The following is a 16,274-nucleotide window of genomic DNA, read 5'->3' as shown; positions in this document are numbered from 1 at the left end:
CCACAAAACCAGGACCAAAATACTAAAGGTGGAGGAATGTCCATATTCACCAAGGATATTCACACCTTCAGGATAGTTGCCCAACACAATGCATCTGAAATTCTCCAGATGCAACTAACACTATGTAAGACTGCAATCCAAATTGTAGCTTGCTACATATCCCCATCCATGCCCCAAAGATTCTCACTACACCTTTCTAAACATACTGCAAAATATTAAGATACAACCAAACACCCTAATACTGGGTGATTTCAACTACCCTGCCATTAATTGGGAAAACTACTCAGGTGCCAACTCCTTTTCCTAACGGTTCTTGGAATTCATAAATTCCAATGCCCTGGATCAAGTAATCCATTGTCCCACCAAGGGCTCCAATATCCTAGACCTAGTCATTACCAACATGTGAGATAGATGCTCGACACCAGTGGTCACCCCCTCATCGGTCAGGTCTGACCGTAAGCAAATCATCCTTGATATCCACATCCCACCCCCACCTCCCAGTAAGGAAACCTCCTTAAAAAACTTCTCCAAAGCCAGCTTCAAGCTACTGATGTCAGAAGTGACAAACTTCACAACACCCACGCAGACGGGATCTGGAAGTTTGACTGCAGAATCCTACACTAAGGCACTGTACGAGCACATCCACTCGTGCATGAATCGTGCCATCCCAAATAGAACCAAGATTCTCTTCTCCAAAAAAAGGAAGCCAATCTGGTGGTCCTCTGCTATAAACAAACTATACAACAGAAGGAAGAAACTGTTGCAAAAAAGAGGAAAATCCCAGGATGCAAAATCACCAGCCTCAGTAAGAAGCTGAGATCCCTCATAAAATCCTCAAAAGCTAGTTACGAAAATAAAATTGCCAAAGATTCCAAAACCACAAGGCATTCTATAGTTATGTCAAAAATCTAAATGGCAATGCTCAGATCTGCTCTGAGTTACAACAGAATGGCATTAAATATACTGATCCCAAGGATATTGCTAATATCCTGGCAGATCGATTTAGTGCCAACTTCACCTCACTCTTACCCCCTAAAGGGCCCATCTCAATACCAAAAGATTGCCAAATTCCGATAATCATGGCCACACAGGTAGAAACCGCACTCTCCAAAGCTAAGAATACAGCATCCATGGGACCAGATGACATCCCAGGCTGTGTACTACATGAACTACAAAATGAACTGGTACCTCACCTAAGTGTCATGTTTAATCATAGCCTCACCTCAGGCTTCGTGCCCACTGAGTGGCGCACAGCTACAGTTATCCCGCTCCACAAGGGAGGATCCACCTTGGATCCCAGGAACTACCATCCCATCAGTCTGACAAGCCTGATTTGCAAGGGCATGGAATGCATTATCATGGAACTTATAAACAAAGACATTGGCAACCTTCAAACACTAGACCCCACCCAGTTTGGGTTTGTGAAGGGCCAATCTTGTCTCCTGAATCTGATTGACTTCTTCGAATCAGTCTCAAGAGCTGTGGACGAGGGTAAGGCAGTCCACACAGCCTATCTGGACCTCGCCAAGGCCTTTGACACCATCCCCCACTCTGGAATCATAGATAAACTTACTAAGCTGGGCATAAATCCCTACGTCACTCAATGGGTTGCTAACTGGCTTACTGACAGAACCCAGACAGTAAAAGTAGCCGACTCCAAATTCAGCTCCAGACAAGTGACAAGTGGAGTACATCAGGGTTCAGTCCTGGGACCACTCTTGTTTGGCATCTACTTCTCTGAAGTACAGGCCAAAACTAAGGGACTCTGGCTAACAAAGTTTGCAGATGACTGCAAACTGGGAGCCATTATGGAATCCCCAAATGATGTGGATATTCTACAAAAGGGCCTTACAGAAACAGATGCCTGGTGCCAGAGAAATGGGCTCAAGCTTAATGCCAAGAAATGTATAGCTATCCCCTTTGGAAAAAAACATGTACCCATGAATTACCACATAGGTGGCAGGACACTAAACATTGAAAGTGTGATGAGAGACTTAGGGACACAGGTGGGCAGTGGTCTCACTTTCGATAACCACATTGCCACAACAGTCAGGAAATCCTTCTATGTGGCACACCTCATCACTAAGGCTTTTCATCCAGAAAAAAGGAGGTCATTGTCCCACTGTACTCATCCCTCATTAGACCCATTATAGAGTATAATGTCCCGTTTGGTATGTACCTCACAAGACATCTGCAACAGCTTGAAAGGCCACAGAAATACCTCACTAAAAGAATCACAGGCCTAAAGCAGATTCCATATACTGACCGTCTAAAAAAACTCCAGCTATGTGGCATATCGTCTACTCAGAGGCAATCTCTGCTTAACATACAAGGCCATGTCAAACCCTGAGCTGTTGGACATGCTCCACTTAAAGGAATCCCAATCCCTCAGAGCCACACGCTGCAGGGATCTAAACCTTGTCATCACAATGAACAAAACATGCTGGAGGGATAGGTTCCTGACCCAGAGACTCCCCATACTCTGGAATAGGCTGCCCATACATATCAAGCAGAGCGCCTCTTTGGCTCTCTTCAAAAGGAACCTTGATGATTGGATGGGAGTTAGGAAATTCACCCTGGGGATCATGTCAGTCGCCCTGCTAGACAGGGGCCTGGAGAAGTAAATATTGTGGGAAGAAATATCCAGGGAATTGTTATGGCTAGGCTTGCATAGGCCCTAGGGCTGATAGCCTAGTACCAACCTATGAGCATGCCCTACTGGAATAGAACAGAAATGTACCTGCACTATTGTAACTGTTTAGATGTATATAGTTTAACAGTGGAAACTGGAATAGAGAAGGTTAACTTCAGAAAAATAGCTGAAATTAAATTACTTTATGGCCAGGCCATAAAAAGATGTTATATTTCAGTTTCAGTGCAGCAAGAGACACAATGTCTAAAATTAGGGAGCTTTCTGTATCGTCTTGAAAGTTTTTTTATGACTTCCATCATTTGTCAAAATCTGAGGTATATGTATTTTCACAGGTGGATGATAAATATTGCTAAGCTTTCAGCAGTGTTTTTTTCCTGAGGTAGAGTCAGATGACAAGAAACAATGTCATTCTGCAAGCTATCCCAGCAGTAATATTTGAGATATTAATTTGGGAAGTTTCTGAGAGAGAGATGGCATTCTGTATTCTGCCATGGACATGGCAAGAGCAAAGACCGATTCACCACACACTTGCCTTGCTCTGTAATTAAGTTAACTAGGGACTAGTATTTCTCTTATATACAGTCAATAATATAGCAAAGCTTCATTTAGATGTTTTTCATTATTTATTTGAGAGTGTTCTGCAATGTTGATTTAAATATTTCCTGTGGTTTGAACTCTGATGTCACTGTAAATACATACTGAGTATTTTCTTGTTCTTTTATTATTTATTATTAAATATATTTAAACCTTTCATTGTGGCTGATCTTTGTAGATCTGTTTAAGTTCTGAGAGTACTTGCATATTTATTTGGTGACACTGTGGGCCACTCCTAATAGCCTTACTCTTGGTCAAACTACCATTTGTATTAACAGTAACATTACACAGTAAGATTGGACACCCTTTATTAAGGGCCTTAAAGTAGCTGATAAGGAGTGGCTGGTGGCAGTGAAAATTACCCTATAGTGTGGGCAGAAGGGGCCATAGTTAATAAACCTCTGTCAGCCTTTCCCTGGTATGTGTTTGTGTGTGTTTAAATCAAACCTCAAAGAGTGTGTGTGTGTCAGTTACTTGGGCAGCTTTGCAAAGCATTGGTTGGACAGAGAGGTTGCTGGAAGTCTTGGCTTGGCCACTCAGCTGAGATCTCAAATCTATAGCTGTGCCAGTGGAGGTCTTATTGGGGATTTGGAGAAAGGGGAGAAACCAGCCCCAGACTGACTGTGGTCTCTGTGTGTTCTTAGAGAAATTGCACTTGATGCAGAGAGCTGCATCTGGGAATACTGTCTGTACTTGTCATCCTCCCAATGTACATCCCCCACTGGCGCCAGTTTGAGGATTGAGGCTCCTTGATTACTGGTCCACTGTTGGGGCATCACACAGATGACCCCTTAAGGACATCAAGTGTTTCAGCTATATGGCCTCTGAATGTCCATGACGTTTTAATTTTCCTTAAGTATTTTTTGACAGATTCAGGCCAACAGATAGTGATATTTGGCATTGTTTTCCTTAATCTGTCCATAAAGACTTAAAAAGGAAAAAGTAAAAGGTCATGGATATTCAGAAGCCATATAAGTGAAACACTCGATGTCCTTAGGGGGTCATCTGCATATATCAAATATGCCTCTATTACAGGAGGTTTAAGGTACCACACAGTGAAAACTCTAGCTTGGCTAGAGTTTTTTTGTATTTTTTTTTTTTTTTTTTTACTAATCAGAGTATTTAGATTCTCTGATTTTACATCAGCAGAATTAGCATCTATTGGTCCTTCTGTAATTAAACAGCAGTATGTTTTATATCTGCAGCAGTTAAAACTTATGACATATTATTAAAAGAAAGTGTGATTTCTCCACCTGCTCTATATAACACAGAAGTCTGATTTTATTTTTATGTGTGTGATAACCAGCTTGATTGGCTAGTATGGAAAAAAACTGCTTCAATCATGACCCTCGTACAAGCAGAGACAAGGGTTACCCACTTTGGATTACAACAATCGACAGTCAGTAATAGACTGCATTATTCCCATATCCATTTGAAGTAAAACTATTGTCCACAAACAATGGCAAAATAGTATCCATCAGTAATACATGTAATAAAAACTATTTCATCTACATCTGTTGTGAGATGTATAGTATACTTTACAAGTACTCTGTCTGGGCTCACCACAGTAGTGGGAATAAGTAGGCTGGAGTCAGGAAGATAACATAAACAGCAGACTACACAAGATTCACATACTCTGGTCTCATTTTAATAAATGACATAAGGAAGTTCTGAATGGCCAAACTCCTCAACATCTAGAATACTTACTGTGTGGGAGCTCTATATCTCAGGGACAGTTGTGCTGAAAGAGTCATCAGTTTTGTAATTGGATGTCAAGCTGGTCATAAATATTACATAAATCACGCTTTACCTTTTCATTTGATCTGTTCTGGAAAAGCTTGTTGATGCAGGCTTCAAAGAGCTAAACAAAAACTTCTGATTCCTTCAGAAATGATCTCTGAAGTCCATGTACATGTCAAGTACATTTTTTAAAACCTGTGCTTATTGATTTAATTTAGAGCAGACCTATCATATGTATGCCTCATTGCAATAATGAACACATATGTGCATCCAGTTACCATTTAATTCTTTGTGTGTTTAATTCCACTTGGAGTACCGTGCAGCTATCCCAGTTGCTTAACCTGTGTGTTTCATAGTAGGCTGTTATACGTAGCTGATGAAGTCTGGTACATTTCCTCAGATCACACTGCATATCTTCTTGATGATCTACAAATGTGCTTCAAAACTGTTGGGAAATTGGGTAGATAATGGTCAGAAAAATAATCCACTGCTGCTTTCTGAGTCCATCCATTTGGAAAGGCATTTATTGTCTTTGCTGTTCCTTTCTCAGTTCTATCATTTTTTTCCTTGCTAATGTTGCATCTTGAATAAATGAACTCTTACTACTTTGTTATCTGAGGCTCATCACCCATGTCCACTTTGTGTTAACTGACAGTATCCTCCTAGTGAGCTGGATTTTCATTCACAAGGGCCCACTGATGTGATCCTTATCCCACTTTCATCTCTGCATATTCCCAGACTGATTTTCGCATTCATTGTGTATTCATTTGGAAACTTCTTTTGAGTCTTTGTCCTTGGATTAGAGACAGATTTTGAGATCACCACAGTAGTGGGAATAAGTAGGCTGGAGTCAGGAAGATAACATATTCATAAAACAGCAGACTACACAAGACTCACATACTCTGGTCTCATTCTAATAAATGACATAAGGAAGTTCTGAATGGCCTGTTCAGTTGAAATGTGTTATTGTAAATTATAGCACATTTGAAACAGCAAATAAAATAACAAACTTAGCAACACTGGACAAATGAAAAAAAAAAAAAATAGTGTGGATATGTGGAAATCATTTCCCAACACTTAGTGAGCTAAAAATGAAAGTGATTTTTTGATGATGTCATGTCATTTGGGAAGTACTGTACTTTCCGTACTCCACAATATTTTGCACTGCACAATATTAGAGCTGTTTCGATTTTGTGCAACTTAGAAAAGTAGCAGTATATTGTCTGCTTCTTGTGACTCTGGTCTTGATTGCCTATATGCCATGTACAGAACATGTTTTATGATCCTACAATGTTGTAGAATTCATCTAAAAAGATGATTTTGCTCTGACAACAAAATCAGACTTAAAAAATGAACTGAGATAACTAATCCATTTTATTACAGTATTTCATGGACTATAACAAAATGTAAAATTCTATATTTGTATATATGTATATATGATTATTTATCTGCGTTTGCATATCTGTATTTATTTTGATAGCTGGCAAATTCCACTGAAGCTGTTTGAATTTCCAAAGGATACCTTGCTGGCATTTATGGGGTTTGGTGGTTGACCTCTTTATGTGATTGTAATTCAATGAAACTATCAATTATATGCATTCTTGGTGACGATCTCCTGACTATATTCTGACCAGATCATTTTCTGAACTAGTTTGCTGTTATTAGACATGAAAATCCTCTATTGTTATGACAATATCATGGACTCTCTAACATTCATCCAAAGAACCAGCAGAATAAATAGATAGTATATTGGTATAACATTCAACAAAAAATAAGTATATTTTAAGCTTGCATTGCACTTTTTGAACTGTATTTTGCTTAATTGCTGCTTCATTTTTTGCTGTTTTTACTGCTGTGACTGTTTTTTTTCTACACTTTGAATTTCTAATGCTTCTGTATTTCACAGCATAGGTTAGATTCAGATTTGCTGAATCTAGAATGTTTGGTATTTCTTGAGCAATAAAACCAGCCATCCTAAATTAAGAAGGCCCTCCTGCACCCTTGTGACAAAAGTGTGTAGCCCAGGACCCATCTGAGATGGGGATTGCTGGAAAAAGACTCAGTTATAAGTTTTCCTATTGGTTAATTTGTGTTAAAACTGTTTAACTTTGCTTGTGTTTAAGCTTTACATTTGTGTGTAGCTGTGCACCACACTGTGGGGTTTAGCACTGCCATGTATAGATGCAAATGCTTAGAAACACAATATTTCCTTGATGTCTGCTAGAGAGCACAACTTAGCCCCATTGCCTCTCTGTGCACAGTGCGGTTGTGCATTGCTACCTAGTGAGCAACTCACTTGTGCATTCTGAGGCATCGACAAAGTCTTCCACCATTAGCCCTCCATAGCCACCTTTAATAGTCTGACAAGCAAACTCTGGTCCATCTAGCCCATCCCAACTAGTCACTGCAATATATACCTGCCATAATGGATTTACAGTTTCACACCATTTCTCCAACCAACCTGATTGACATGAACATCCTGAGGCAATGTAGTAATTGCCTCATGTATACCAGCAATCACTTGCTCCTAAAGCAAACAAACACAGCATGTGAAAGATGCAGCTATACCATGAAATTAGAATCAGTCCTCTCACATAACAATATGCAAGACATACAACAGGTTGTCAGCGCACACAACTTCCCTCTCACACAAGACAAAGTCAAGAAATATAGACCCTCATATGCAGAGGTACTTATTAAGAGCCTACCAAAAGACCAAAGACCTCCCAAATGCAAACAACATACACATACGTGTAGACAAACAGAATCCAGCACTACACATAACAACACACATGTCAGTGTCTCAACAATTAAGCCCCTAAATAAAAAAAATCAAAACCTAATGTTCTTGTCACAGGCAACTCAGAAGTGAGACACACAGATGTCCCCCTCACCAGGTTGAACAAGGAGAAGGTCATGGTCATCTGCCTGTCAGGTGCCAGGATCCATCAGATCACACATGCACTTAAGTTACTTAGCAACAAGTACTGTTATGACTCTGTCATAGTATATCTTGGTGTGAATGACTTGAGACATACCTCGGACTATATGAAGAGAGACATAAGTGAACTCTCAGACTATGTGTCCTAGGCAGGTATGTCTGTAGCCCTATGCAGCATTCTACCTTTACCTAGGATAATGCCGCAATACAGACAAAAATGATTGATTTAATAATTGGTTTAGCTTCTTAGGAGGAATCCAGTATTTGTGTGCCTGTGAAGACATGGTCGACAGTCCATGCTGCTTTGCCAGAAATGGCCTTCACCCATCTCCTCTAGGCTTTTGGATACTTGTCTCTCCCATAGTGCCTTTTTTTAGGCATTGTCCAAACAACAAAACTTCCGATGTAAAGAAATCCACTATACCTATAGATAGACAAACTCAGGGTCATGCTGCTTAATGATAGGAGCTTAAACAGTAAACTGCACTCCCTGGACGCACTCCTCACCTTGGAATATGCTGATGTTTGTGCAGTCACTGAGACTTGGTTAAAGGTTGGTGAGAGCACCCTAGGCCATACAAGGCTGCAATGCTTTACACATGTTCAGACCCCCAAAACAAGCGTTAAAGAACCAGAAGTGGAGGTCTATCCATCTTCATTAAATCCAAATACACCTTGAGACTGGTTAAATAGCACTACTCTCTTGAGCTACTCCAGGTCCAATTAACTATAATTAAAAATACCCCTCCACATCATCACTAGCTACCATGAACCAGGAGAAGCACACCGCCTACCTAGACTTGCTAGAGTCACTCAGTATACAGCCAAACACCTTGGTCACAGGAGATTTCAACTATCCTTCCATCAGTTGGGCAACTTAAATGAGCACAAACACAATTGCTACGAGGTTCCTAGACTCTGTTAATTCAAATGCCCAGGAACGGTCCACACCACCACAAGGTGCTCAAATGTCCTGGATCTAGTGCTCACCAACATGGGGGGGGTTCACTGCACTGCCCCCTGTGTGTTACCCTCCCTGGTAAGGTCAGACCATAAGTCTGTCTCATTTGAAGTAAAGCTCAAACCTGACACCACTACAGGAATAAAAACACTGAAAATTTTCTCCAAAGCAAACTATTGCCTAGTAAGCGATGGTATAAAAAGTTTCAAAGCCCCTTCCAACATAGTCAACAATGACTCCTGTGTAGATGAATATGCAAATGCCCTATATAGCCACTTAAACAAATGCATTGACTTGACTGTACTCAACAAGAAAAAAAAACAGGTCTTCCCGAACAACAAGCCACCCTAATGGTCTATAAATAAGTATACAACAAAAGAAAGAAACTGATATCTACGAACAGGAGGAAACTTACTCAACAGAGGAAGAATACCACCCACAGCTAGAACAAGCAGATCAAATATTTTGTTATGTCCTCTAAGGCTAGCTACAAGTCTAAATTAGTGTCCCTTGGTAAAGACAATCATAAGGCATTCTTTATTTATGTCTGATACCTAAAAGGAAATGCCCAGCTATGTGCTGGATGGTACTACTCATACTGAACCTGAGGAAATTGCCAGTCTGCTAGCCAACAGATTTGGCAATAACTTCACCCCCTTGTCCCCACCAGACATACCCCAAAACATTACTGACACCAGTTCTCTACCGAGTATCTCCAAAGAACAGGTCATACAAAGCCAAAAACACAGTCTGTATGGGACCAGATAACATCCCAACTAAACAGTCTAAAAAAAAGACAGAACCACTCAGCACTGTCTTTAACCTTAGCTTGAGAACTGTCTTTGTCCCGGAAGAGTGGAGAACAGCAACAATAATCCTCTTGCACAAAGGGGGTCCATTAACTGACCCTGGGAACTATTGCCCCATAAGCCTAACCAGCTTTATTTGTAAGGCCATGGAAAGAATCATCATGGACCTTATTAACAAGGACCTAGGTGACCTTAAAACTCTTGACTGTCCCAGTTTGGTTTCATCAAGTGTAGATTTTGCTTATTAAACCTAGTGGACGTCTTTCACAATGTCACTAAAGCTCTGGATTTGGGCAAAACAGTACATACCACCTGTCTTGATTTAGCCGAGGCCTTTGACACAATCTCCCAATCAGATATCATAGAGAAACTATTTCAGCTGGGGATTAACCCATACATTACTAAATGGGTAGCAAACTGGTTCACCGACAGAACTCACTGTCAAAGTTGGGGTTTTCACCTCCACAAATAGACCATTTGCCAGTGCGGTACCACAAGGATCTGTGCTGGGCCCCCTACTATTTGGAATCTTTTTCTCTGAAGTCCAAGTGAAGGTAGATAGCCTGTGCTTACTTACCAGGTTTACTGATGACTGTAAACTGGGTGCAGTCATTGAGTCCCCCAACGATGTTAACATTTTACAGAAAGGGCTGACACAGTGAATTGATGCCAAACTCATGAATTAAAACTTAACACAAAAACATGCCTCATTATCCCCTTTAGCAAAGAAGTAGCCCGTGCTAATTATGATATAGATTGCACCCCACTAAGCTTAAACTCAGTGGTGGGAGACCTGTAAACAGAGGTTGATAGCAATCTAAACTTTGATCACCATGTGTCCGTAGTGGTAAGAAAATCCTTCTACATTGTGCATCTCATAAATAAGGGCATCAAATGCAGAACCAGGGAGGTTATAGCTCCACTTTATTTGACCCTTACAGACCAATAATTTAGTACAATGCTCACTTCTGTATGTACCTCACCAGACACCCGCAGCAAGTCGAGAGACCACAGAGGTTTCTAATCAAGAGAATCCAGTGCTTACAAAACATGACATACATGGAAAGACTGAAAGCCCTGTTACTGTACTCTGTATCATATAGGCTGCTGAGAGGCGACCTGTGCCTGGCCTACAGAGCAGTCTTGGTCCCTGCCCTAATGGAAATGCTGCACATCTGCAAATCAAATGGGACAAGAGTCACTCACTCCAGGGATCTCAACCTAGCCTGTGACATTAACAGAAGATGCTGAAGAGACAGATTTATCTCCTAGCAATGTCCAGTCCTCTGGAATGAGCTCCCACTCCATGTGAAGCAGAGCTCCTCAATGACCCTATTCAGGTGCAAATTGGACAACTGGATGGATGACCTTAAATTCACCCCAGAGATGGCACCTGTGCCCCTCATGGATAGAGGCTGTTGGTGCTGATCACAGAATTGCTCTGCTAACAGCAATAATCTAACTATGGTCAGTAAGGGTACTCAGGTTATTATATGGTTAGGCTTCTAAAGACCCCAGGGCCATTAGCGTAGTAACCTCCTATGAACCTATTCCAGCCAAAGAACAGTATCTCAGCAGTACAGAACCTCCTCTTACTGTATTGCATTGTCAGCAATGAAACATAAACCGTAACGTCTGGGGTGGGGACAAAAACGCAATTTTGTGATCTTGTAGCAAAGGTAAACGTGTAAACTGATAAACCATTGCCAGTTGCCTAAATGGATGAATCAAAAAGAGTTATCACTTTATAAATGGACTTATTACTTTTTAAAAGGAGTCCTGATTTGCATCACTAAAGGTGATTCATACAGATACTTTAAGCGTGATTCATACAGATACTTTAAGCTGACAGTATTCTCAGAAACTGAAAATCTGCAACACCAGTTCTGAGATGATTTCTAAACAAGCCTCATTCCTTGCATTCTTTTTTCACTTATGCTGGAGGAGATAAGTGTGTGCCTTGATACATTTGAAACAGGTCACTGTCATTATATACTTTACCTGTGATAATGCAAAGGGACCTGTTCTGGCACATGGCTCTTATAACTTGTACTGGGTAAGAATTCAGTACAAAGGGTTGTAGTGTATAAGAGCTGCAGCTGAGATGAAATATTTAAATCCAGTTAATAACACAAGAAAAAAAACAGCAGCCATTTCTGCACCGTAACCTCACTATAGATGAGAAACTTCTGTTAAAATATTGAATACAGATGAAAGGCTTATCACTGCATTCTGAACGTGAGCCTTTGGTGCAGAGCTGCATGAGGATCGTTCAAATACTTTTGACAGATTTCAAAGTTATAATCCTGCTTTTGAGTTGCTATATTCACTCATATCATTGATTATTGTTCGACGTTTTTCAGACTTTCATCATATCATTGATGAAGCATCATATAACTCGTGTCAGTATGTACCAGCTGTACCAAACACATGGTTTTGCACAATGATGGCAAGATCCTCCTTTGTTGTAGGATGCATTGTATACAGAGGCTGCTCATTACTATTCAAATGTGAGTGCACTGATTGGACAGCCTGTCCAGCATGCCCATTGTAAATCAAGCAAATTAGTAGAAGAAAGTCCAGCTGCTGCGGTACCATTGAGCAGCCAGACTTTCTATTAGAATCTGCTGAGGGAGAGAGCAAAATATGAGAAAAATCAGGTAGATTCTGCAAAATGAAACCATCAGAAACTTATCTGATTTTTCTTGTATTTCTGCATTGTCCCTAGGAAAATCTCAGCAGTTAAAAAAAAAACAGCAACAGAGATTCTCTCTTCTTTGTTGCTTCCACACTGTATTGATGTACTGTGTGGGAATGTAACTCCCATACACATGTGCACTGCATCAGTAAACAAGAAAAAACATGGAGGAACATTAACAGCACCATTATACAAAGAAATTATTTTACAAAGGTAAGCGATTTCTTTCTTAAATTATATCATTGTATAATTGCTTCACCGTCATGATCAAACCACACCAGCCATGGGTAAATCCTGATATACCCTTTGCAGTAGTGGATTATTGCTTAAATGAATACCTTTATACTTACTATATCTAAAATGATGGTAATTCCTCCAAATCTGCCTTCATACTATTAACAATTGTCAGTACGTTTTCTAAGTCAGCTGCTACTTCGTCATATCTCTGCCTGCCACTTGCTTGAATTATACCAGCCCAAAATATGGTCATACAGTCAGGCAGCCCTTGGTATATTCCCCTTGGGAAGGGCTTCTCTCTGTCGGTGGAATATAACCATAATTCCTGCAGGTATTTGTTTTGATTATAGTTAGAGATGGTAGGACACCAACCTTATTATTCTACAAGATCTCAGGAAGGAGACATAAGCTACAGCTCTCTTCCCAGAGGATTCTTGCTAATCTGGTAAGTCCTCTATTCATATTGTGGCTTTTTTCAGGGGTAGCTTAGTGTTGTACAACTTGCAAGTGGACATTAGGGAATAAAACTCTGGATTATGTAATGAAGATCATTAGTATCTGATGATGTTATACATCAGAGCAAGGTTTAGATATTTTCATGTAATGTTTACACCAAAACGATCTTCATAGTAATAGTAATAATAGTAATTAATCATAATTGTGTTCTTCATAGTATCATAGGAAATACAAGATTACTGAGCCTTGTGTCCATTCATACCTCATCAGTACACATCAGTAGACCACACTTTCTTTTTTGAGGAAGGCTAGGCCTGTTAAGCTGGGGTAAATTTGTGAATACACATCCAGTCATCAAGTTCTCATTGAAGAAAGATAACGTATCCCATTAATTTACAGCAAAAGTCTATCCCAGAGGTGAGGAAGGGACTGCATAATGAAATTATCCCTCCACTATGTTTTATTTATTTGGGACTATCCTTGACCATATCCATTTCTAATATAGGTTGCTGAGCTTAGACATGAAAATCCAACCCCTGTACCATCAGACAGGCTATCCCTGTCACTGCCAAGAACCTACATTTTAATCTGATAAATACAATGCAACTTTGGCAGTTAAAAATAATTTTGTCTTTTGATTTAAAAAGTAACTACATAACAATGCCCCTACCCTGGGAATCTTCTCCACAAAGAAACTGTGATAATGCAGAATAGCCCTATGTTAATTCTGAAGATTTGTTCTTGGCAACTGCCAAAGTTATGAACCTGTGTTTTCTGAGCTTTGGTGCAATTTTCCAGTGGCCAGGCCGATCACTATTAACAGTGCACACTTAACCGATACATGTGATCCCCAGGGATCACTTCTGTGTCTTTGTTCGACAGTGGCACAGAAAAATAACTTTCTTGGGTTGCATAAGCCAGGGAACCTTGTTGGCTAGGCTTACATGGGCCCTTGGGCCGAAAGCCTAGTACCTACTTATGTGTTACCCTCTATTAACCTTTCGTCATCTTGTAACTAGCAACTGGAGCCATGGACATTAGATTGCCCATGGCCTATGAATTAAACAGTAGCTAAGGATTGATTGGTCTGTGCAGTCTGCCATTCCTATAAATGCTACATTGACAGTATGTCTTTTCAACCAAAACTCTATTTTTATTCCACAACATGGTCATGGCTCTAAAATAGCTAGATTCCAAGCCATGCAGACAGTGACGTACTAGTAGAACCTTGGATTGTACTCATGAATTGTAAACACTGCATTGTAGCTGTTTTAGGTGACAAGGAGGTTATGATTTACATCATTCATTAGTTAATTAATATAACTCGCTTTGATGTTGCCTTTGTCATTTCAAATCACAAGTGCATTAAAAAAGGACATAGAAACAGTATTAACTTCTTGGATTCTAGAACTAGCATCAGTATGCACCACTTATCATAATGTTTTCCATTTGTACAGGGACATGATACAACTGCTGCAGCCATAAACTGGTCACTGCATCTTTTAGCATCCCATCCTGAGATTCAGCAGAAAGTTCACAGTGAATTAGATGAGGTTTTTGGTAAGTCTATCCTTTACAATTTGTTAGAAAATCCCCAGCACACACTAGAAAAGATAATCTACCTCATTCTACAGTAAAAAAATAAAGGTGTTATTGGAACATCTGGTCTTAAGTTGCAGCTTCTAGCTGTGGGTATTCCTGAAAAGAAAGCTCTGTGGAATGTGGACAATAGAGTTAAGTAAAGATCAGTCCATTTAATCTCTCCATTACTGGCAGAATGCAGAGTCAGAATGAAAAACTGTAACTTTTTTGTGCATGATGTGAAAATGTGCAACTGCAGATGCTCCAGGAGTAGTGTAAAAGCTGAGATGAATCTCAGGTAAGAAGGTTTCTGGAGTAGTTCATGGGTAAGAAGGTAACGTTTCTTTTTCTGCAAAGACAGGTACATGTAACAAATTTTCAGCAGGTAAATTGCAGAGCATACACAGGAGCTCAGTATGGGAAGAATGACAGCTGAGAGAGTAAATGTTAGATTTTAATTTGGGGTTGACAATATTTTCATTGAGGTATGTGTGAACTCTATACACCTTAGTATGGAAATTGGGAGTGTTTGTCTTGCTTATGTAGCTTTTGTGGTCATAGAATTTGAAGAGGATATTGTAATAAATTGCTCTTTGTCCATCTTCTGTTTTGTCACCCATATTGCACCCATTAAAGGATGTCTGAAAAAGGAAGGTGAATTCTGTCTACTAGTAAAACGTAGAAAGTAGTGGTACCTCAAAACAAGTAGAACTAGATGATTTTGCAGGAGGCATGGAAAATAAGCAGACAGCACAAAATGGGAGCTCTTTAATGATTCAGGACTAGCTCAGCAGCTGTAGCTTCACTTTGTCGTATTCCATATATGTGACAGGAAGCCTGTTTTTATAAAGAAATACACCAGTCGTATTTGTTTCAGACTCTTTTTGCAACATCTTTTAGAAAAAAGCAGACATATCTAGTCAAAATAGAAATTCATCTCAGTAGCTTTTCTCTGATTAATCAAAATGGTTTGTGCAAATGGATAGGAGCATTGAAAATTAGAATTTGATGTCCAGTGAGTGTACTACTGACTTTTCAAACCCTGGTGAGCAGCCTCTTTGGACAGCACTGTCTTGCAAAACTCAATAGTTTTTGCATATGGTACATACTGTACATATGTTTAATACTAGAAGTCACTATGAAGTCTGTATGTCACCTTTCTTATACATTTTGTAACCCATAAATATGCCAAGTTTATACTTGAATACACTGATATATACTGCTATTTTTATTAAAGTACTTCCAAATACAGTGACATAATTTAACTGACCTCTGGATCACAGAATTATACTTCTCCCTGTATTTTGTTCTACTGGTCTTAAGCTTAGGTTATTTAGCCCTGGTAGAAATTTAATGCTGCAGACCATGATGGGAAAACAAACCCAGGGATTCAGAAAGAACACCACTGCCAACAATAACAGCTATAGCCAAAATGGAATGCTTACATGGTACAGTAAAATGTGATTGCTTCGTTATCAGCTGATTTGCATGTCTGTGAGGCACCTTTTACTACAAGTACAAATCAACACTTTCCTACATTAACACTTCACTGTCCTACACACATTCACACATTTAAAGATCCACACACACACACACACACAAAC

General features: G+C 39.8%; 1 protein-coding gene across 1 annotated transcript in view; it reads left to right on the top strand.

Moving 5' to 3' along the window:
• The window catches only part of LOC122794258 (cytochrome P450 4V2), a 1,013,082-nt gene that overhangs the window by 826,383 nt on the left and 170,425 nt on the right, over positions 1 to 16,274 (top strand). Inside the window, exon 8 of the mRNA XM_044062508.1 lies at positions 14,547 to 14,649. Within this exon, the coding sequence (XP_043918443.1) occupies positions 14,547 to 14,649 (103 nt within the window). The remainder of the gene's footprint in view (positions 1 to 14,546; positions 14,650 to 16,274) is intronic.

This window comes from Protopterus annectens, chromosome 2.part1, assembly GCF_019279795.1.
Source record: "Protopterus annectens isolate FY-2018-M chromosome 2.part1, PAN1.0, whole genome shotgun sequence".
Taxonomy (NCBI): domain Eukaryota; kingdom Metazoa; phylum Chordata; order Ceratodontiformes; family Protopteridae; genus Protopterus; species Protopterus annectens.
This window is presented reverse-complemented; position numbering and strand designations above follow the sequence as displayed.